Here is a 22964-nt window from a genome sequence, read left to right as displayed (position 1 = left end):
AGGCTGGGGAAAGAGGGGCTGAAAAGCTGCCCCGTGGCAATGGACCTGGGGGCTGCTTGCCAGTGGTTGAGCATGAGCCAGTGTGTGCTCAGGTGGCCAAGAAGGCCAATGACATCCTGGTCTATATCAGCAATAGTGTGGCCAGCAGGACCAGGGCAGGGATTATTCCTCTGTACTCGGCAATGGTGAGGCCACACCTCGAGTGCTGTGTCCAGTTCTGGGCCCCTCACTACAAGAAGGACGTTGAGGGGCTGGAGCGTGTCCAGAGAAGGGCAGCGGAGCTGGTGGAGGGGCTGGAGCACAAGTCCTGTGAGGGGCGGCTGAGAGAGCCGGAGGCGTTTGGCCCGGAGAACAGGAGCTCACGGGGACCTTTATCGCTCTGGACAGCTCCCCGACAGGAGGCTGTAGGCAGGCAAGGCTCGGCCTCTTCTACCGGTTACCAAGGGATAGGCCAAGACATAGCCTTAAGCTGCGCCAGAGGAGGTTTATGTTGGACATAAGGAGGAATTTCTTCACATAAAGGGTGATTATACCCTGGAACGGGCTGCCCGGGGAGGCTGTGGGGTCACCGTCCCTGGAGGTGTTTAAGGAAAGGCCGGACACGGCACCCAGTGCCATGTTCCGGCTGACACGGTGGTGTTCGGTCAGAGGTTTGACTCGATGATCTCCGCGCTCCTTTCCAACTGCACCGATTCTGCTTTTCGGGGACTGCGCTCCCCCACGGCGCCTCCCGGCCCGGGCCCGTCCCGCAGGCCGAGGGGCGGGGCCAGGCCGGGTGGCCATGGCAACGGAGCGCACGCGGAGCGCCGCCCCCCTTCGCTGCTTCCCGCCGGCCCCGTCGCCACCATGATGCTGCTGGGCCGCGGGCTGGACGCCAGGTACGGGGGCGCGGGGGCCGCGGAGCCCGGGCCGCTGCCGGGGAGAGACCGCGCTTCCAGCAGCGTGCCCGGGGAGGCGCGGGTCGGGGAGCGATGCGGGCCCGGTCCTTGTTAGCGCATCTGCCTCCCTGGGAGATGGGGCCGCCCCTGCCTTCCTCCGGTAAAGGCCGCAAAACTTTTCCAGGCCTAGCTTGCTGTGCAGAGATGGAGTAAGGATGTGCTGCCGATATTTATTTGGACCTCTCGCGAATAATTCTGTGGACAGTTCTAAGCGGTCGCGATAATGAGGGTGGAATAAAAAACTTTTACACTCCCACGTAAGAAACCGTAGTGTTTTGCATCCCAGAATTAAATACTAGTTGCATGGATGTACTGTGAGATCTGAATTGTAAAGTGGATGATTACGTCTTCGTCCTGGAGGGAAACACTTTTTGACATGAAGATCTTTCAAGAAAATAGGAAATATATACCTTTTACTGAAGATCTTGTCAGGGAATATAATTTTGAAAAACAGCTTTATTAGTACTTAATGAAATATTTATTTGCCTACTCACCAGGTGGAACTGTCCTTATTCAAGCAGTTCTGTGCTCCAGCATGTCCTGGAGGACTGAATAATTTCCTTGGGTTTTTTAACCTTAACAGAATCTCTTTTGAACAGTCTTTCAGACAGTTTGCCATAAAGCAATGCAGTTGGGTTTTGGCAGAACTTGGCATGAAATACTTTTCCTGAAGTAAAGGTGTTCCTCATTTGAATTGATTGTATTGTTGTTTAGTCTCAGAGTACCGCATTCCTTCAATTTTTTCTGATCATCATATATCCTGATACAAAGTCAAATATTATTCAGCAGTATTGAGATACCTTACGAAAGGTTTTGTTTCTGTCCCTTGCTGAGATAGTGGTAGGAGTGAATTCTCTTGCAGAGAATTCTATCACTTCACATCAATAACCTTGTGTTGGACCATAGAGACTTCTTAAGACTTCTGGCAGGTACTGTTAGCTGAATTGTCTTACAGCCATTCACTCAGATCAACAATGGGTATGAGTTCACGTGACCATCAAATAATACAGGAATATGAAAGCAAAATACAAAGTGAAATCTGCGAGTTACTGGAACGACTTATCTAAATCATTAATAATAAAGTATACAGGCATTGGATCAAATAAATTAATTAGATTTAGGTCGTTTAAAATAATTTATTACTGAGATGAATGTCCTTTCAGTGGTAGTACAGTTTTCACCTCTTGTGTCCATTCACCTTTCTTCTTTAATTCTCAGTGGTTTTAATCCTCTGTAGCGCAGTTTGGTAATTGTTTGCAATTTAAAGAACATTTAATACCTTTACCAGTTTGTCCTCTACTGCCTAATTTCTCCAGCCATTGCCTTGCTTGTTTAGATTGCAGGCCATAGCAGGAAGGGGGATGGTCTTGCAGAAATCTTATTTGAAACAGCAGGTGTTACCACTGTATTAGTAACTAATAACATTAGTAATAGTGAGCTATTGCTTAAATTCAGGAGGAAGACTTCCAAGCAGATTTTTGTGATTTGGATTTTCATCTATTGGATCTTTAAGTGTAAATCTGCTTTTTTGTTTGTTTGTTATGTGTTCATAAATAAGCACATATTACATCAGTTACAACATTCTCTTTTTCAGAATAAATTTCTGCTCTGAAATGAGATATCCAAATTATTAGAATATTATTATATAGTTTTTCTTCTGTATGTGTTGTAAACATTTCTGCCTTTCTTATTTTTCTTTGGTATCCAGGGACAATCAGACTAGACAAATGCAAGATGCTGTTTCAAATGTGGAAAAACATTTTGGTGAATTGTGCCAAATATTTGCTGGATATGTACGTAAAACTGCCAGACTACGAGACAAAGCAGATCTTCTAGTAAATGAAATCTATGCATATGCAGCTACAGAGACACCGAACTTAAAAGTTGGACTGAAAAACTTTGCAGATGAATTCTCCAGACTTCAAGATTATCGCCAGGCAGAGGTACAGAATTAAAGCTGTACATGTTGTGTTTGCCATCTGAACTTTTCAGTTACTTATCTGTGATTAAAAGGGAAATCATATACTCTGCAATCAGAAGAGAAACAGGAGAAAACACATCTAAATATATTAATGTCTGAGCAGGGTAGGCTGCCAAAACATTCATCATTTACACTCCTAATCACTTCAGGGAAAACTGCCTAAAATTAGTACTACTGAAGTCAGGAAAACTATCCATATGAACACTTGATGTATTTGGGAAAGAGCAGGTTTTTTTTTTTAATTGGTGTTAGACTTTAGATAATGATTTATGGTTAATAAAGTGTTCATTTTTAGTTGTGTTACTTGAATTGTCTAGCAACAGCTGAGGCAAAATCAGTCATTTTCCTTTTGCTGAGTGTTACCAGAAATAGTATTGAAGAGGTACTGTCAGGGACCACTGTAGATTTCATAAGTTTGTAGTTCAACATTAAAAGTACAAACTTGATTTGGACCATGTGTGACTAAGTAGTTACATTTCTGCTAGATGAGTGAGGGTGCAAAGAAAGGTGTTTATGCCACTTACACATTTATGTGTGGTTGGTGCCAGTCAAATTGTAACTTACGATGCAGAATTCCAAATACTGAGATTTAAAAGCATTCATTCACATGTACTCAAACTAGTTTTTGGAGTATGTATCTATTCTTGAAGTAGAACATAGAAAATTCCCATTTATAGTTTTGAACAACTGAGGTCCACCATGATTCAAAAAAGAAACTGAAGTAGTTGACATTCTTTATGTCTTCAGATAGGACCTTTTTATTTTGGAGAGCATTGCAAATCACCTCTTCATAATAACAAAGTGGAGAAAAAAACCTTTGAGAAGTAGTTAATATGGGAAGCAGAGAGTTTGAAATACAAGGAATATTGTGTATCTTTAACAGTCTATTGAGGAAGGGATTTTTAAGAAGTAATAAGAAACCTTAGAGTGTGTGCAATTTTTATTTTTCCATAAACTCTTATATGTCTGGCTCCAGCTGAGCCACATGTAGGTCTTTATGCTTCAATTGATGTAATAGCAAATTATCCTCTGCTATTACATTTATACTGTGGCCAAAGGTGAATGTAAACTCAGACTGCATGAGCTCTCTGTTTTCATCATTAAACTGTGAACCTGTAATTTTGAGGTACATATGTAACAACTTGAGTTTTGCTTTTGTTGATTTTAAATGTTTTTTTAAAAACTGGCATTTGGCTTCATCCTCATGCCATGTCTGTCTGTAAACCAGCATTGCCCTGTGAAAGAAAAAAGGCAGAAGCAGCAAAGGAAAACAGAAGCTTTTAGTCTTCAAATCAAGTTCTCCTTTGCTCCTGAAAACAAAATGTTTCTTTATTTCTTCTGGGCCTCAAGTCACTTAACAGTTTTCCTGTATGCTGGCAAAGTGGGCAAGAGAAAATTAGCTCTTGCAAGGGTTATTAACGATTTCTGGTCTTTAGGTGCAGTGCTAGATATTTAAATACTGAGGTGTGAGGTACCACAGGACATGGTAGGGTAAATAAGTAAGATGGGCAGGTTATTTGGTTTGTCTCTAATAAGTGTGTTGTTTAGAGCCTTACTGGCCTATTCCTTTCTATTCTGTTGGCACTTCCAGTGAAATTGTTTGACAGTGCAGTGGTGGATGGTATCAAGGAGAAATGTTTGCTTAGCTGGCCTAGATTTTGGCTGACTGGTGACTGCCAGTACAGGGGGAGCTGTCCCTTCCCAGTAGAGGTGTCACCTTGTCCTAGTCTGGATGTAGCAGCAGCGGGCCACAGGACTCACTCATGGTCCGTAAGTCATTGGCAGATTACGCTGGGGCCACTCAGACGGTTTGGTCAGATTTGGCAAGCGGGTCTTATCCTATTGCCTGTCTGACCATATGTAGCTGTTTTTCTGAAACAAAAATTCAGAACCACTCATCTGTGAGAGCATTTATGCATTTTACATACCCTGTTATTGGTATTTTTAGTGCACTCAGTACCAGTGATGCTGTTTCCATTATTATTAAGAAGTGTTCCATTTTGCACAGTGTATTTGATAGCAAAGATTGATTAATCTGTAACCTTATTAGTGTAGAGCAAATACACTGATCTTTAGATGGAAAGCTACAGAACTCCAAAATGCAATGCTGAATGTATTTAGTACTCAGTTTGATGTATTCATAATTTTCCATGTTTCATTTATCCTGATCTAATTAAGAAAAAAGGAACTTCACAAGAAATCAGCTTGAGCTCTTCAGAAAATAAATTCCTTTTTGGTTAATATACTTGACTGTAGTTTTTACAAAATTTTTAAAAACCCTTATCCTAATATTTTTCCAGCATATATGGATTTAATTCATAATAAGATGAGTCACTGTTAAAGTAATTGTTTCCCATTTTTGCACACCATGGATATGGATTATTTTAGCAACTTGTTATTTCTTTTTGTAGGTTGACAGGCTGGAAGCCAAGGTTGTTGAACCACTGAAATGTTATGGGACCATAGTGAAACTTAAAAGGGTAGGTTAAATATGTATTTTCTCACAAGGTACGTTTCACTGTCCTGGCCACTCAGTTGAAAACTTTTTGTTTATGGGGAAAATTGTTCTGATTTTTCGTATTTCATTAATCAGTGTAACTTAATTGTATAATTAGACATCTCAACTGAAGCTGTATATATGTTAGAGGAAAGAGCTTTGATGTGAAGACAAGGATATTCAGGCTCTTTGAGCACAAACAAATGCTCAGAAAAGGCATTAGTATGAAATTCCCTGGAGAGTGTAAATTCAGGACTTTTTGTTTATAAATAATGTCACTTATTATTGTGTGATTTTGATTATGATTATGTTATTATTACTATTATTATTACTATTACTGATTTGGCTCTTAGTCATCAATATGCTGCCTTTAACAGCTTTTCTAACTCAGAATTATGTTCTACATTAAAGTTCATAACTTAGAAAACACATTTGAACCTGATAAGTAGTCAGTGCCTAGATCCCTCTCCGTTAAATCCTCATGATGGCCTCAAGATACACAAAAATCTGAGGTCTCTTCATTCACTATATTTTTGAAACAATGTTTATACGGGTTTGAAATAGTCCCTTAAAATACCTGTAAGTTTCTTTCCTCCAGGAAAGATAAGCTTGAGCAAGGAATTTAATAAGCAGATACTAAAAGTAGATTTTCATAATACTTGTATCTTATACAGAGAATACCTTAATCCTGCAAACTCAAATCTGTAATTGATGTAGGTGTCTGTATCATAATCTATATAAATGAAAAGCTTAAGTTATTATTATGTTCTGATGGTATTTGACAAAATTACCAAAACAAAATCTTGCAATGTGTTCATCATGATTAATTTGAGTAGATGGTGGCAGTGCATCTGAAGCAAGCAGTTTTCCTATGTTTTTTTTGGTTTGTTTTTTTTTTCCATATGGTGAAGAACCAAGTAGTGTTTGGGACTTACTGCGCTGTTACCTCACTTGGTGGTTAGAGAAACAATTGTCAAGGAAATGCATTCTACACTTGAGTGGGACTACCCACAGTAATCCTTAGCTGGGAGCTAATACTGCAGTGCCTAAAACCTGAGCTGTAGACTGTAGTGCCTAATACCTGGTATCTTAATGGTCACCAGTTTGTGAGATCTAGAACTGGGTACTTTGTAGGGTATATGTGCTGGGAGTGGAAGACAAGTTTCATGTGTTTGTGGCAATGGGGTCACTGAGGAAACACAAAACATTACAGCAATGCCTGGGGCTGCCAAAGCGTTGAAGAGACTGCCTTGAGGTGCACTGCCACTGATAGCCAGTAATGCTGAGGACAGAAGCAACTGAAACCAAGTCATTGCTTGCAGCAGTGAATTGAATTCCCTGTGGTCTTTGCCTTTCAGAATGTCAGAAAGCTTTGCATAATGTTGATTTTAGCTACAGCGAGGAATGCAAAAGCATTTTTAAACCGTAGATGAGATCATTAATTTTACCAGTTTACCTTTGAACTAAGATAGAGTTCACTAAAGATGTAGGCCATTAAATGGTTATTTTTTCCCTTTGCATGTTAACCTTGGTTAAAACTTTACCTACCTGGTCTTCAGTTATCATCTGTAATCACTGGGACTTATTTAGTGACAAAGGAAATTTTGTCACTCATGTAAATCTAGCACAAGCTGCTAGTTCTAGGACTGCTTTAGCTGTAACTACATTAGCTGACTAAGTAAAACCAGGCAGAGTATGTCATTATAACTACTTTCTATAAAGAGAATGTTCTCACTGCTGCTTACTTACTGGATCTGTTCCAGGAAGTACACAGCAGTTTTTCTGTGCTTCATCTAAAAATAACTGTTGCTTTGTCTGTGGTGTAAGACATCAATGTCATGTGCTACTAAATGCTTTAAAGAGGCCCAGGTCAGTCAGAGTAGTGTTGTCCTTCATCTGCTAACGCAGTAAAATTGTTTCATTCACTTGTTCTGGTTTACAATGCTGAATAGCTTCAGTGGAAGCTAAAACAATCTTCTTGTCCTGTAACACAGCTTAAATGTGGGCTATGAGGATTTCTTTCTGTTTCATTGTTCTGTTTATCAATCTTCACTTTTCTGCTTTTTGGCAACTCTGTTCCTGGTTCCTTTTCTTCCTGTAAAACAGGACATCATAAAACCAAGCTGATCCACATGCAGAAGAAAGGATTGATTTGCTTTAATAACTTCAGTGATTAAAGCAGGTAACAGTACAGTGATGAGGCTCTGCCAGCTCATTGTCTGGTGGATGAACTATAGCTGTACTTCTGTATGATTTGAAAATAGATGGGTGACCAGAGTTCCTGTGTGTGACTTGAATTCATAGTTAAAACCTAGAGAGACTATGAATAATTTTATATTCTTTGTACCTTTTATCTCATTGCCCATTCCATTCCACTTTTCCTTGAGTGTAACTAAAACATATTTTCCAAAAACATGTCAAAAGCTTGGTCTAAAGACACTGTGAATGTAGGACTGTTGGTGGTAGTTAGTGGTTAGTTGATGTTTGTGGTGCTTTGTTTTAAATGAAAGACTTCTCCTAATCTTTGGTTCTTGTTACATGCTCCACTGAGATGAAAGAGCTCTGTAATGTTCTGGGTTTTTTTCTGGATGAAGGTATTTAGATGCTAGTAAAACAAATTTTTCTTTTTTTTTTTTCTGTTTGGTAATGTTCAACTTGATTCTTTCACCATAAATTACATCTTCTCCAGCTTTTTGATATTTTTATGTTACTGTACCCTACTTTTGTACATCCAAAACTTGTACACAACTTCACCATTGTGGCCATAGTAGCACTAATTCTTTGTCACACTTCAGCTAGAAGAGGAGTATGTTTCATGGTGGCTGTTGCTACAGAAAGCAGGGGTAGAGGAGGAAACAGTTAAGTCTCTGTAGGTATTTCCAAAGTCACTACATGCTAGAAAGAAAACACTGAATTTAATAATGGTAACTCCAGAACTTGGCATCCTCAAGTACACTTTGTGTGAAAGTCAGCACCCTTTCAAGCCACAGTGTTAAATCTGATTGACTGTTTTAAATGTGCATAGGAAGTCACTGCTATTCATGGGGCTCAGTCATTAAAAAGCATTAAACATGCAGCTGTGACCATTAGGTGGAAAACTTTGTTTTTTCAAAAATAAAAACATTCTTTTCTCTTTCTCTACCTTTAAAATGTAAAACTGGAAAAAACAATTTAAAATTTTCTATTATTGCTTTTCTTGTAGCCACATGGCTCTCATAAAAGCAATAGGCCTTTTCAGTAGCCTTTGACCTTAGAGGTTGTGTAAATTCCCTTCTGAAAGAACAGCAGTAAAACCAGCATTCATGGGCTGAAGATGAAGTAGTTTTTATTATCAGAAGCCAGCTCTGTGTCCCTGGAGATGAAGCAAAATGACAGTTATGTACAAGGACATACAGACAGTAAGGATAGAAACAAGTAAGAAACTGCATGTTTTGACCCTGTCCTCATGTACAGCCTCGTTATTGAAGGAACACACAGCACTGTGAAACTTGGCAATCTTGTGCTTGTCACTGAGTAGTGATCTGGTCACAGGATCACAAAACTTATTGAAAGACATATTCTTAGTTGCATATCCTTCTGTCATGGTGACATACAAGCATTAAAATTGTGAAATCCAAGGAAGGAGCACAGACAACTTCCCAATATGATAATTTCTTACAGTTCTAACTCCATTCTGGAGTAGTAAATAAAAGTGGAAATGGTATTTTAGAGTAAAAGGTAATTTGAAATGCATGCCCAATCCTACCTCAGATTTTGTTAGACTTTAGACTATATTTCTGCTTGTTCTAAACTACTGCTCCTTTAAACTGGAACCATCAAAATTAATGACCTTTTCCATACCAGCATCAGTGGAGTGATAAATACTTGACTGATAATCTTACATTCCATGAATGTCAGACAGTTTGCAAAACAGTTTTATAGCATGAAAATTTGAGAAAACTGGTAGTTGAACATTCTTAAATTGTCACAGGTCTTCATAGAAGTACGTACTACTTCTCCTTTGGAAATGGAGCAAAACCAGTTGTCAACAGTTTCTGCCTTTTCTGGACTGGTTAAGTTTTATCTTCTCCAGCTCCACCGTTACTTGAATGTATTTTGTTTCAAATGATTTTAAACACTTTAGTAAATGCATATATATAAATATTCAGTTTAACCCTTTCAGTCATAGAATTCCTATGGTGCCTTGCAGCACAAAATTGTTTAGGTTGAAAAGGACCTCTGTAATCATTGAGTCCAACCATTAGCCCAGCACCCCCATGTTCACCAGTAAACTATGTCCCTGAGTGCCAGGGACACCTTTTTTGAACACTTCCAGAATGGTGATTCCTTCATTTCCATGGGCAGCCTATTCAAATGCCTGACCACCCCTCCTGCGGAAAAAAATTTCCTAATATTTCATTTAAAAATAAATGGTGCAGCTTATATGTCCTCATCCTGTCACTGGTTGTGTGGGAGAAGAGACTGACCCGCACCTGGCTACAGCCTCCTTTCAGGGAGCTGTAGAGAGCTCAGGTTCCCCTGAGCCTCCTCCGGGCTAAACACTCGCAGCTCCCTCAGCACTCCTCATCACACTTCTGCTCCAGCCCCTTCAGCAGCTCCACTCTCAGCAGTGACAGCAGTTACATTTTCTTCATAACTTCTTGGTACTGACTGCTGCCTGCTTTGTTGTTTTGGTTTTTTTTAATGATGCCACTTTATTTGATGCTTCTTTTTATTTCTAAGTACCACATTTATTCTATTACTAAGTCAGGAATAAGTCTGCCTTCTTAACGCTTTGGGGATCTCAGCTTGTGACCATCTGCTGTACTTTTTGTGTAAAGCCGTGAATATCTTTCTTTCCTTCCCCACATTTTCAATCATAACATGTGCTATAGGGAGTTGCACAAGGTGCTAAACTCTCTCATTCCCCACTAGACTTCTCTTTGATAGGATCAATTAACAGGTCACTAAAATCTGGTTTTATTAGAAGATGAAGTTTTGTCCATGTTTTCTAGGCAATGCATGTATGAAGGAGAGTATATTTTGTATTATCCTAGATGTATTTCAAACGTGTCTTAAACATTTTATTTCCAGGATGATCTTAGAGCAACTTTAACAGCAAAGAGCCGAGAAGCCAAGCAATTATCTCAACTGGAAAAGACACGTCAGCGGAATCCATCAGATCTACACGTTATCGTATCCTGCCCTTCCAGTCACCATGAGAAATATGTTCAGAATTTCTTGGGAATTAAACTGTTATGTTTGGGAAGTAGTAATAACAATAATGCTCCTTAGAGAAACTGTTCCCAATGTTGAATCTTTTCTTAAACTTAATGAAGAGTTACAGCTGCTACAGAGCAGTAGTTACTCACTTTTGAATTGAAAAGAAAGTATAAATTATTTGATATGTTTATGCAAGAGAGGCAGGCATAGATTACATCCAGGAATTTGGAAGCTTTTGAAAGTAAATGTAATCAGACAATTTATTTTTTTATTTCTGTGGATTTACTGTTTTTCTCCCTGCCATTTTGGTTATTATGCTTCCTGGTATCTAGATGGAATATGAGTTTCCTCCAGCTGCATGAAAGGATAAGTTGTTATTCTGCTAGTAGAATACTCATCTAGACTACTCTTCCTTTCCAAAGACCAGTCACCCTCCTCAGTATACTATTCTATATCACAATGAGAAAAATTAAGCATCTATCAAACTGAATTAGAATTTCCATTAAAATCTCACTGAAGTTTAAAATTTTGAAGCAATCAGAATCTAGGGAATGCCAAAATAAATGGGATCAAGGCAATCCTACTTCAGTCCCTTTATACTTACGTATTATAATACAGGATCTAGGTTCACGATGTGCTGTTTACTTTTTATTACATTTTAGTGTTGGACTTGAGAGTTAAGGAGTCCTATTCATTGTTGGATTTTATCAACTGTATTTCAGAATCTTCAGGATCTTTGTAGTGGCTGAGGCATGAGACTTTAGAAAGAGTGAAAATTACTATGTTGGTCAGACTGAACACAGGAGAACTACATTTTATTTTTGTCTTTGCCAGAGAATTTTCATTTCATATTAATCAAATCAGTGAAGTCATAACTAATTAGAATTCCTCATGTAATAAAGACAGACATTTGTCAGCCACAGGGTTAGAATTGAGTTGTGTTCAAAGTTATCTTTTGTTGTAATTAAGGGAGTAAATTATAACATTAAGCTGGTTTTTTCCCAAAGGGAGACTGGTCCCATTTTTCTCTCTCAAGCTAATTCCCATTTCATTTCATTTCATGGATATGTCACTGGCACCTAGTTCATCTCTTCTTGTTTCTTTTCTAAGCCTCTCCCAAATACTCTTCTGTGACTTGGCTTCTTGTAGCACCTGTTTTCTACACTCAAGGCTTTGCCTGAAGAGTTATAAAATCTCAGTTATAAAATCTCAGTACAGTCTGATTCTACACATGGCAAAAGCACCAAATGCTGCCTATTAGCATATTAAAGTGATTGACACTCAAAAAGGTCAGATTGACACTTAAAACACATAAAAAGGTATTAGGAGCAGGAATGTGTTCATTTGCTTTTGAGGATGCGTGCACGTCAGCTTTCAGGTCTGAGAGAGGCTTTACCACATTAGAATACAGCAGCTGGGCTCCTGCAGGGATTCTCTTAATCTTGAGCAATTGTGATGTTGCAGCAGTGAACAACTTTGGCCACAGATAGCAAAGAATCTATATTCCCATCTTACAAATGGTGTGTTAGCACAGCTTTGAAAGGAAATCATTACCAGATTTTTAAAAATACACTTCCATAAATCAAAATAGATTTTTTTTTCGTGAAGAAGTCTGCTAAACTATAGATTGCCTGCTTTTTATTTTATTCTTTTAAAAATAAATAATGAAGTTCTCAGTCCAAAACAGACAGCTGTCCTGAAATGTTTTGGCCTGGATACTTGAATTCTAGCAAAGCTCTAACAGATTTTACATCTTACAGCCAGAGGCTTCAGACAATATAATAATAGTATTAAATATACAGATGTTTTGAAATAACTAAGATAAATAGTTCACAGTATATTAAAAGCAGAAGTGAAAATGAACATGTCCCTGAATATTGATTGTTACATTGCCATTTTTTCCTTTACTAACATTTCCAGTCACAGGTGAGTGTTCAGAAAATACCAGACTGCTGTTGTCCAAACTATGCAGGCTCTGCGACTTGGGACACTTCACTCTAAAACAACCACAATTCCTCTGCCAAAGCATATGTGCACAAATTATGTTCAGTCTAAGATTTATTGAGGAGGTGTATTTGATTACCATAGAAATAATAGACTGTATTTGTATGTGTAAAGACTGCATATGCATAATAGCTGCCATCACTTTCAGACTGACTGATTGAAGTAATTGAAAATACACAAAATGTCTTTTCTTCCCTCCTGTGGTTTGGGCAAAATCAAGAAAGAGAGATAACGTGACCTTATGTACTACTAAAGATCATGATCAATTGTTTGCCCCGTAATGGCAGAATTGTGTCTTATGATTTTAGGCTGTTTTTGAAAGGAGGTTGTTTCAAATTGCTAATCCTCCAAAATAAGGTTAGCAGATTACAATCAAATAAGTGAATAGAGCATGCCTTATTCCTTAAGTTGTAACACTAAAAGCTAGATCACAGGAACTGGACCTGTGGTGTCTTTTTCTATTAAAAAAAAATCGTCTCAAGTTGCAGTTTTGTAGAAATGGGAAGAACCTGACAACCTGATCACAGGATGCAGTACTTGATCCATATAGTACTTTCAAATCTCATGACAAAACAGATTTGTGATGATACATACTGACTGAGCCTGTAAGTATCACTAGTGTACGATGTTTGACCAGTTCTGTATGGAAAATAACAGAAGTTTCAAGCCAAATCTTGTAGATTTCAAGTGCAAGCTCTTACATTGTTAATTGGTAATACTACACAGTTCTCAGACTTAACTTAATCAGAATAGTTTCAGTATCTTTCATTAAATGGTAGTGAACTTTCTATAAAGTTTATAATTATATCTAATTAAAATAGCTATTTAAAATGTTTTTGTAGTAAGTAAAATAAGAAAAACTGTGTACTTATGTGTTAAAAAATGGTTGATGTGTCCCCTTCCCAGTGCCTCATTGAGTATGTTTTTTATCAGATATTTTAATAATACAAAAATATTAAAAGCATAAAGTAACTGAAATGCATTTGAATCTAAAAACTACAACAACTCTAGCCTGCAAGATTGAGATATTTACAGGATAAGTCCATTAGTTCCAACTGCTGCTATAATTGTCTATTTAAATAATTTGTAAAAATGTACTAAGATGAGGTTCAGCACACTGTACTGGAAAAGAATCTTTCTGGACCCACCAGGTTGATCTGCAGTAGAAAACAAGGGGTGATCTTTCCTGCTCTCCCACCACTCTGGGTTAAGTACCTAAACCCAGTAACTGTACTGTCAGTGGGATGTCAGGACTGGCTCAATTAAACTATCCCATGATTATTACAGAAAATGAATCAAGGCAGAGAGACTTTCCTGACCAGCTGCAGCTGGTCATTTTTCATGTTTCACATCAAAGTCACAACAGTGTAGAAGGCATCTTTATATGTTCATTAAGCTGCAGATTTAAATACTGTAACACAGGCATGTATTGTTTTGCAAACTTAGACTTAATAATGGCAATTACAGCAAATAGCTTTGTATCAAATGCAAGACTAATTTCACCTTTGTGTTACTTTACCAGGCTGAAAATGAACTGCAGAGAGCAACAATGGATGCTACTCGAACAACTCGGCACTTAGAGGAAACCATTGATAATTTTGAGAAACAGAAGATAAGGGACATCAAAGTATGTGTGCTCACATTTCATCTTGCATAATAAAATCACTATAGTTAGTTGGAGTCAAGATTAGCAACATTCTGGTATTCACTGAAATGCAAATCTTGTGGTATTCATGAATATTTCACAGATTTGTAAATTATAGATATAGAATCTACGATAACTTATCCTCAATCTGCTATAAAAGACAGTCTTCAAAACAGCAAAACTTCTGACTGACAATATCTTGGGAATGCATACTGGAGATTATCAAGTGGCTTTTCAGTAAGATGTGTTATTCCTAATACATTTCCTCTTTACTTTTGAAGTATTTATTCAGAATTTATTATTAAATAATAATTGCATAAGTGATAGCCCAGCCAGAATTTATGTTTAATGTCTAAAGTTCATTTAGATTCACTCAATCTGACTATTTAAAAGTACTAAGTATCATGCAGTTATTTATATCATATAAATACCAAACACAGAATACAGTAATTTTTTGAAGTGCAAATATACTGCATTAAGAAAACCTTTCTTTTCATTTGCTTTCAGAACATATTTTCTGAATTTATAACTATTGAAATGTTGTTCCATGGGAAAGCTTTAGAGATATATACTGCTGCCTATCAAAATATCCAAAATATTGATGAAAATGAAGATTTGGAGGTAAGAGTGATTGAGATTTGCTTTTCTGTTTACTTCCTATATAAAAACAGTTTTCACAATTGGGCTACACATGTCCCACACAGAAAAATGCAACAAATATTTCAGGTTCCCAGAAGAAACTCATGTATATCAGGCTTTTTTTTTTGCACTTCTTCAGCAAGAGCATGCAGGTTTGTAATCTCAGAGAACACAGAGAGCAACTGCAGTGGCAATCTTATCTTTCCCACAAAACAAAGAACAGACACTCACAAAATTACCTGCCACTTCAAGCTGAGGTAAACATAAAACAGTTTTTAAAGAACACTTCTGCAGTGAGTCTTGCTCTAAAGATGCACATAGAAAAAAATCTTCTACTGCTGTGATAAGATGATGTAAAGACTAACTACTATATTAAAGATCTCCCTCTAACCTGAATTTTGTTTGTTTTCATCTTTTAATCATTTGTATTAGGCTGTTCTAGAATTAAGAGACATTTGTTACTTACTAGAGTGGGTTTTTTGCCTTGTGGCAGTAACCAGCTTCAAGTCACCCTTTCTTTCTGAATTATAGTCTCTCTTTCCCAAGATAGGCTTTTCAGTCCTTCATTCATTCTTGCAGTTCTTCTGGATGTTGGGTCTTTAAACTTAATACCATGGAAGTGTGTGTTGTGTATGTATGTTTGGTTTGTCAAAACATTTGGATCATTTTCAGTCTTTTTTTGTAAATCCTACCAGTTATAATTTTATTCTGTCTATGACATAGCTCAGAACCAAGTTAGCACAAGACTTAAAAAACCATGAGTCTTCAGTGACAGTCATATTTGAGACTACTTGGAAATTTTACTTCCTTTAAACTATGCCATGGCAATTTTGTTCTATTTTAGTTTCACAATTATAATGTCACATGGCACCAATTCAGAAATCTCCTTAAAGTCAGTACTTTGTCTTTCACAACCAAATTTTTAATCTCATTTTAAATTTTCTCTTAATTGGACTATTATTTACTTTTCATAAAAATACTGACCATAATATACTGTCTTCTTGACTTTAGGTCTTGCACAAATAGCTGTTATTGGTTATTGAAATAACTTGAAAATCTAATAGATGTTGTGGTCTCCCCTGCATTCTAGGAAGTTTCCCAAATTTTTCTTAAGTTGTGCATCTTCTGTACAATTCAATAACATTTTTTGACGCAGTTGTGTCTGATAGTAGGGATTTGTTTGTGAAGGCATTGAGTTCATCTTCACAAGAAATGGAGAGCCTGAAGGAGTTGCTGGGGTTCACACTTCTAGCTTAGCCTGAAATTCAGCTACATATGGTGGTGGGAAACCATTGCAGTTTTCCCTGTGTAAGTGCCCCCAAAGCTCTGAACAATGTTTACCTTGACCACATCAGTATGTTGATGTGTCTCAGGTTAAGCAAGGACATTTTTTCACCTAAAACTGATCAATCCAAACTACAGTTGATGCACATCTCTAGATCAAGTTTTATTCTCCAATGCTGCATTTCTGCAAGCTTCAGTCTCAGTAATTCTTGGCTTGCAAGCATCTAAGTGACTGCTTTCTCCATTTGATCAGGTTTTTCGGAGCTCACTCTATCCACCAGACTATCAGTCTCGCTTAGACATAGTTCGTGCAAATTCCAAGTCCCCCTTGCAAAGAACTGGCTCCTCAAAATCTTCACTGAGAACAGCACAGGTAAGAAAAACATTGCATATTAAATCAGTATATGAAAGATCTACTTAAGATAATCTTTTAGTTAATGCACATGGATCCACTGTCTTCACTCAGTTCAGGACCATCAGAAATGTAAAGAAACTTTCAATGGCATAAATATCATAATAGGCTCTTGATAATGCAGCTTTATCATTGAAGGGGAAAACCCCTCAGCTTTTAAAGCTGTGTTGCTTAATTTTGACACATGCCATTTCCAGCAATACTTGGGTCTTCCATCAACAACTGTGGCATCTTGCAGAGAAGAGATTAGGAGATTATTTGAAAGAGTAGTGACATTCTCTAAATATTTGCATACTTTTAGTATTCAGATTCTAGAGTGTGGCCTCTCTACTGCATCCTAATCCAGACTAGTGATACCTTCTAGCAGCAGAGCAAACTCATGACCTACAGTCCTCTCCTTTTATACTCTGAAAATTCACAGCAGGTGAGGAAAAGGATGGTAAAAATGAGTGAAACAGTTGAAGACAGTGTCACTCTTTTTTGGACCAGCTACCTTGCAAATATCTATGCCACTTGTTTACAGCAGTAAACTTGCAGACATTGCAAAATGAATTATTTTTAATTCATTGCAATTGTAATTCTGTAACTGCAATGATTCTTACCAGTGTTTCAGTTACAGACAAAGCCACGTTTAAAATGCATTTAAAACCTTTCTTCTTTGAATAGACTCATGCATTGATACTGTAGTTAGGAAAACTTTTCTTGACTTCGTACACACTTTACCCCTTCTCTGCTCTCAACACAGAACAGATCAATTATTACAGTTGAGCTGTTCTGTTGAAAGTATGAATTTTGTCATCTGAAGAGATACAACCTAGTGATTCAGTGCATGAAGTACTACTTCGACTGAGTAACTTGCCAGTCCTCTTTATCACTCAAGCAAATTTCAAATTCAAGCTACTTCAGAAAATATGAGAAAAAACACAAAACGAGAAAACTGAGAGTACGTACACTGTGATTTCTCCCAGAGGTGGAGTGGAATTCCATTCTAACTTGCAGGTTAACCTTTCTCATTTCCTAGACTGCTCTTAATTATAACTTTGGGTGTTAGTCTTCTCATAACCTCTAACTTACCTGAAAACAACAGGAAGTCATCTAGACCTAGAGGGAAACTGCAATGCAATTCAAAATAAGGTCATCTTACTTGGCTGTGCAGTGTGTCTGCAAAGGAGGATCATATGGCAGAAAAAAGGGGTGGAACACCCAAATAATGCAGTCACCATAGGTCAGTGAAGAAAGGGCAGACCTTTCTGATTCTGTAAATAGCATGGTGCTGAATTACACTGAGGGCTAATCTTTGGAACCACCAAACAAGTCTTAAGAAAAAAAAAAAAGCTGTATTCAGAAAAACCTTCAGGTGACTTGTTTTATCTTTTCTGTGAATCTTTCACTATGAAATTTTTGACTCATCTAGTTTCCTGCTGCACAGTAATCCAATCCTTCACTGTCTGTAATGTAGTACTTTGCAATTTCCAGTGTAAAGCAGTATAAATGATGTAGGAAGCAGTTCTCACAGAATCACACAGCCCAAATCTGTGGGGCAGGGGAGGACAGACACACACAAACACTAACCTGTAGGTGGGGGACAGTGTAAGAAGTCACTGCATACCAGATGGAATAAAGTGTGCCAGTAACACAGTTCAGGTCTTTTCAGAGGATTTAACACATACCATCCTTGAATTTATTTCTGCCTCTGTGGACTAACTTTCTGTATTATCTGTATGTTAAAAATGCAAAGTACTCCTTGAGCTTGATTCATTTTCTCGCAAAGAGCTATGTCCTTCATTTTACAACGCTTGACAATTCATCCTCAACATTTTGGTCTATCAATTCAGGTTGATATAGCTTATATTTTAGAACTGTAGCAAAACAGAAGGACCTTTTCCAGATATTTTAAATCAAATTTAACTACACAAGTTTTATCTACATCCATTAAATATAACAAACTTTTGCACTGACACTCTGTAGGACAGCAAAGTATCATTTTAACCATTATTGAAAATGTCTGCATCCAGATGTTCCAGCACTAAGACATGGACAGAATTGCCATGTTTCTGCAGTTAAAGGTGGAGCTGAACTGCTTAAGCAAGGACTGTCATCACCTGCATGCAACTCATAGAATTAATTTTTACATAAAATTATTTATGGTCAAAAAATTACCATATTCTTTTTTTGCATTAAGTTCTGAAAAACTAATTTTCAGTATTGGTATGTTTTAGTTCTTTGGCACAGTAACTTGGATTTATACTGCATAATTTCTTTTCTCAACTTCCTTCCCTGATACAGTTTGGTTCTTAGAGATAGCCATCTTACCACCACCAGTGATAATATTTAATATACTATTTAGTTAATTGCTGCATGGTCAGAGGTATTTGAGTAGTGAGCAGAAAAAAGCCATAAAGCAAAAACAGTTCCTGTTTCAGGAAAGGGGGGAGCTTTTACTCAGAAATATGATGCAAGTTCTGCTGAAGAATTTCAGATGCTCTGAACTAGGAAAAAAACTTAGAAAATTAGTCTGTCCCAGTGAAATTCATTTCACCTTAACACGCTCAATCTGCAGCATTCCTTAAACTCCAATTACAAATCACTGCCATTGTCTTTTTCCTCTTTCATGGAATGAGAGACTGTTGCTTTAGACATTTCAGCTCAAGTTAAGCCAGCTTCACCCAATGATTAACTCCATTTTCTGTTGTGTTCAGGAATTTGTAAGCAACTATTTGCTTCGAGCTAAATTACATACTTGGTGAGCATGAACAAGACTTAAGTATTTTTCTTCTTTCAGAAGTTTAATGACTGCAGTTTGCTTTATGCACACACAAAAAACTTACATTACATACATGGCTGAATGAATTGTAACACGTCAGAAGTCAATTTAATAATAAGCATTTAAGGACCTTTAAAATAGGGGGCTGCTTAAAAGAAAAGGCAAGCTCTGTCTTCAGTGCAGAAGTTTTTATTATATCACTGCATTGAGAAGACACAGAAAATATAACCAAAATTAGAGCTGCAGATGCCCTTAGAGAACTACTGAACCTGAAATTTTTCAAAAGCATTCCAGATGACTTGGATAACTGTCTTCAATGTTCTCTTTCTTATGGGGAAAGGAAAAAAAAACATGTATCCTTCTTTAAATTTTAAATTTTGCATTGTCTGTGAAGAATCCATCTTCAATAGGAATTAGATTGAGCCCTCATTAAAAAAAAAGTACAGACTGCAGAATCTGTCAAATGAGATGAAAGCATGGCAGCTGGCACTTGTTTTTAATGTTTGATAAACCAAAAGGAGGAGTCACTCCAGAGGCAAGCACTGATGGGCAGGGAAAGAAGTTCATCTATGAATCAAGACTCTTAAGTTTGTCTAATTAATTCTTGGGAAAAAAGGTAAAAAGCGTAGAGCAGCATCCTTTTGAGCTTTTAACTGACAAGGTCTGATGTCTTCAAGATAAGATTAGACCCTAATACTCCTCTTCAGCCTGCTGCTTCAGCAGCCAACCCGTGGAAAAACTGATTTGCATCTTGTTGATTTGATTTTTAGCATTAATTAGGTAAAAAAATACCATTTTCCCTATCCTGTAATAATTCTGAAGGACTACATGGATATTTTTAGCTTTTAAAAACCATTGTAGTATTTTTATTCTGTATCATGTACCTTTCCAGTGCTGTGCATGTTATGAACAGTTAATAAATAAACAACTTACCCCCTTCCCCCAAATGAAAACCATGCAAACATTTAGGCTGAAAATGCCAATGGAGAATTATTTTTTGTTTGCAGAAAACAAACAATGACATAGTTTATATCCTTTTGTTGGATTTTTATCAGATATCCCACAGAATGCTAAGAAAAGATGAAGATGATGACGAGGAGGAAGATGAAGATGATGAAGAGGACGATGAGGAAGATGAATTTGATGCTACTAAGGAAGTGAGATAACAAAGCTGTTCTAAGAGGGGTTTTTTATTCAGGGGGGAAAAAACCCCTTCACCTAAAGGCTTTTTTTGTATGTTGGATCTAAAATTTCACCGGGGCTATATATTTAGAACTCCAGCAGGAGCAAGAATCAGTGCTGATTCTAGAGTGCCAGACAACAAATGACTGGTTTGAAAGAATGGAAAAAAATCCACTGAAAGTGGGCAATTTCAGTAGCTAGAAAATTAAATGTTTAAACAGATGCCTGTATTATATTTGCATAGATGTTATATTGTAATCACATTTGCTTAAACTTACGTGATGAACAGTGTCCAAAAGCTGCACAAAGCTTTCAAGCAGTTATGAACATTGTTTTGTCCTTACTTTGCCAATATATTACCTCTCTAGCTATACACCTCTTGAATTTTTTAAGTACTCTAGCTGTAACTGTTATAATTGGGTTTATACATGCTAAAGTAACCGTGGTAATTACAAAACTGTTTGCAGCAACCGCCTGTTAAGATTTCATTTTGCTATCCACCCTGGATGGCAGAAGGCATGGTGAGGTGTACTTTTTTTCTTATTTTCATTTTTCTCAGGCTTTCATCAGGTACAGATGACTTTTGATTCCTTTACACATACAGAATGAACAGTCACAAATAAGGACCTGGCCCAGTATCTTATGTTCAATGCTGCTTTGCTTTTTAAATAAAAGTGCCTTCATGATAAAACTAGTGGATATTTTATGTAGTTGATGTTTGTTATATTAGTTGACATGCTACACATAGTTCAAATTTCATGTGTTTAGCTGCGCGATTCAGGTACCGGTTCCATCAAACATACAGGAAGAAATTACACATTTTGAGTGTAATTCCTTATTCTGTTTGGGGATAGAGGAAAAAATGTGTTCATTTTTTAATAGTGCCTGGTTGTCTGCCAGAAAGTTTACCACACTGCTCACCTCCAGCTTTAGTATCTGCTAAAGAAAAAATGCAGAAGAATTTAAATTTGAGACTGGGAAAACAATTTTAAATTATAACAAAATCTTTCTTTCAGTTACAGAAAAAAGTCAGGAAGTGCATTTATAATACTGCTACTTTTTGTCCACTGATGCACATGTATGCAATGCATACCTGTTTTGACATGTGAAAAAACAGGTTTTGCCAAAAATTACTGAGATGAAAATAAATGAAAAGTTCACAATATAGGGTTATTTTAAACTGAAAAAATAATTTTACACCAGCATTACATACTACTGACACTGAATTACTGCTGGCAAGGAGGAAATACCAATGAGCAAAATTTTTAAAAGTATCTATGTGATTAATTCCCATCTATTTCAGCAACTAAGACACTTCAATAAATAGTAGTATGACATCAGAATTCTGGTGATCACCGCTTTACCATTTCATACACAATGAAGTAGTCCATCTCCAAAACAGATAGCTATCTTCATAACAGTTTCAGGTTTTCGTATAGCAAGTATTTGTGTACTATGCCTTGAGAAAGCAATTCTGAAAAAAAGGCAGTTTTGTTTAGATAAATTGCACTCTAAAAAATTATGCAGTTCACAAGCATAAAATTCATTCTTCCTACATCACAAAAAAGTCAACTCCAGGAACCACAGAAAAACTTCCAGAAAAATACAGTGTTGGGCAACTTTGTCCTGTGTGTGTGGTGTCTTAACTTTGCATGTTGCACAGAAATTGTGACCTCAAAACTACAGATGAAAAGTCCCTGACTAAAATACTTCACCACAATAGAAGCCAGAATAACAATTTAGGATGTTAGTAAAGAATTAAATATTACCTAAAGATCCTTCTGCAAAGAACTTTCTCGTGGTAACTTGCAGTTACTCCATTCACTCATATGTATTTTTTATTACTGGCCCTAGATGATGCAAACTCACAACCATTCTTGCCTAGACTGTTTTGCCTCTCTGTTGAACACACTGGCACATTCCGTAGGGATTAAGGGTGCTCATCAGACTGTCCTGTTCGACTTTCCCTAATAGATGCCTCAAGCTGCTTTCGTAGGTGATCACTATTTCTGGTTTTTGACAACAGAAACTGTTCTCTTTTACATCAGAATTTTTGGACAATGGTAGCAAAAGCAACTTCAGAGAAGACATAAGTAAAGAAACTTTCCATGTTTTATATAAGCATCACCAAATGTAGCATTTCATTTATTACTCCTTCCTGTATCAATGGTACTTAAAAAGGAAGCACAGGATTTCAAGCCATGTAATTATAGGCAGTCTCTGATTTGTCCTTTGTCCTGGAAATACAGTGCCTCCAAACCACTAAACATGTGATGTCACAGAACCCTGTTACCAGGAAATGCTGTCATCACACCATGCACCTGAACCATCTCTTCAGGCAGAATCAGAATATAATGCCCAGTCTGGAGAGGCAGATGGACACACACAACCCAAAACACCAACTAGGCAACAGCTC

At 37.3% G+C, this 22964-nt stretch overlaps 2 protein-coding genes across 3 annotated transcripts in view; both read left to right on the top strand.

Moving 5' to 3' along the window:
• Nucleotides 1-22964, top strand: part of PDP1 (pyruvate dehydrogenase phosphatase catalytic subunit 1) — a 237327-nt gene that overhangs the window by 142721 nt on the left and 71642 nt on the right. The window lies entirely within an intron of this gene.
• On the top strand, nt 804-21242 carry CIBAR1 (CBY1 interacting BAR domain containing 1). 2 transcript variants are annotated; one of them, XM_064706511.1, is made up of 8 exons: nt 804-878; nt 2647-2881; nt 5331-5399; nt 10490-10591; nt 14145-14249; nt 14775-14888; nt 16444-16563; nt 20422-21242. In XM_064706511.1, the coding sequence occupies exons 1-8, from the start codon at nt 847-849 to the stop codon at nt 20530-20532; spliced, it is 888 nt and encodes a 295-aa protein (XP_064562581.1). In that variant the 5' UTR covers nt 804-846; the 3' UTR covers nt 20533-21242. The 2 variants fall into 2 exon arrangements, with proteins under 2 accessions (XP_064562581.1, XP_064562580.1); XM_064706510.1 differs by lacking the exon at nt 804-878 and adding an exon at nt 933-1087.

The sequence above is a fragment of the Zonotrichia leucophrys genome, chromosome 2 (assembly GCF_028769735.1).
Source record: "Zonotrichia leucophrys gambelii isolate GWCS_2022_RI chromosome 2, RI_Zleu_2.0, whole genome shotgun sequence".
Classification (NCBI taxonomy): Eukaryota; Metazoa; Chordata; class Aves; order Passeriformes; family Passerellidae; genus Zonotrichia; species Zonotrichia leucophrys.
Note: the sequence above shows the minus strand (reverse complement) of the source record. Positions and strands in the feature narration are given on the sequence as shown.

Coding starts and splice junctions, on each gene's coding strand:
- CIBAR1 (XM_064706510.1), top strand. CDS start 972: ATGCGGGCCCGGTCCTTGTTAGCGCATCTGCCTCCCTGGGAGATGGGG. Junction 1,088..2,646: donor GCTTGCTGTGCAGAGATGGA/GTAAGGATGTGC, acceptor TTTGGTATCCAG/GGACAATCAGACTAGACAAA. Junction 14,250..14,774: donor AGAAGATAAGGGACATCAAA/GTATGTGTGCTC, acceptor ATTTGCTTTCAG/AACATATTTTCTGAATTTAT.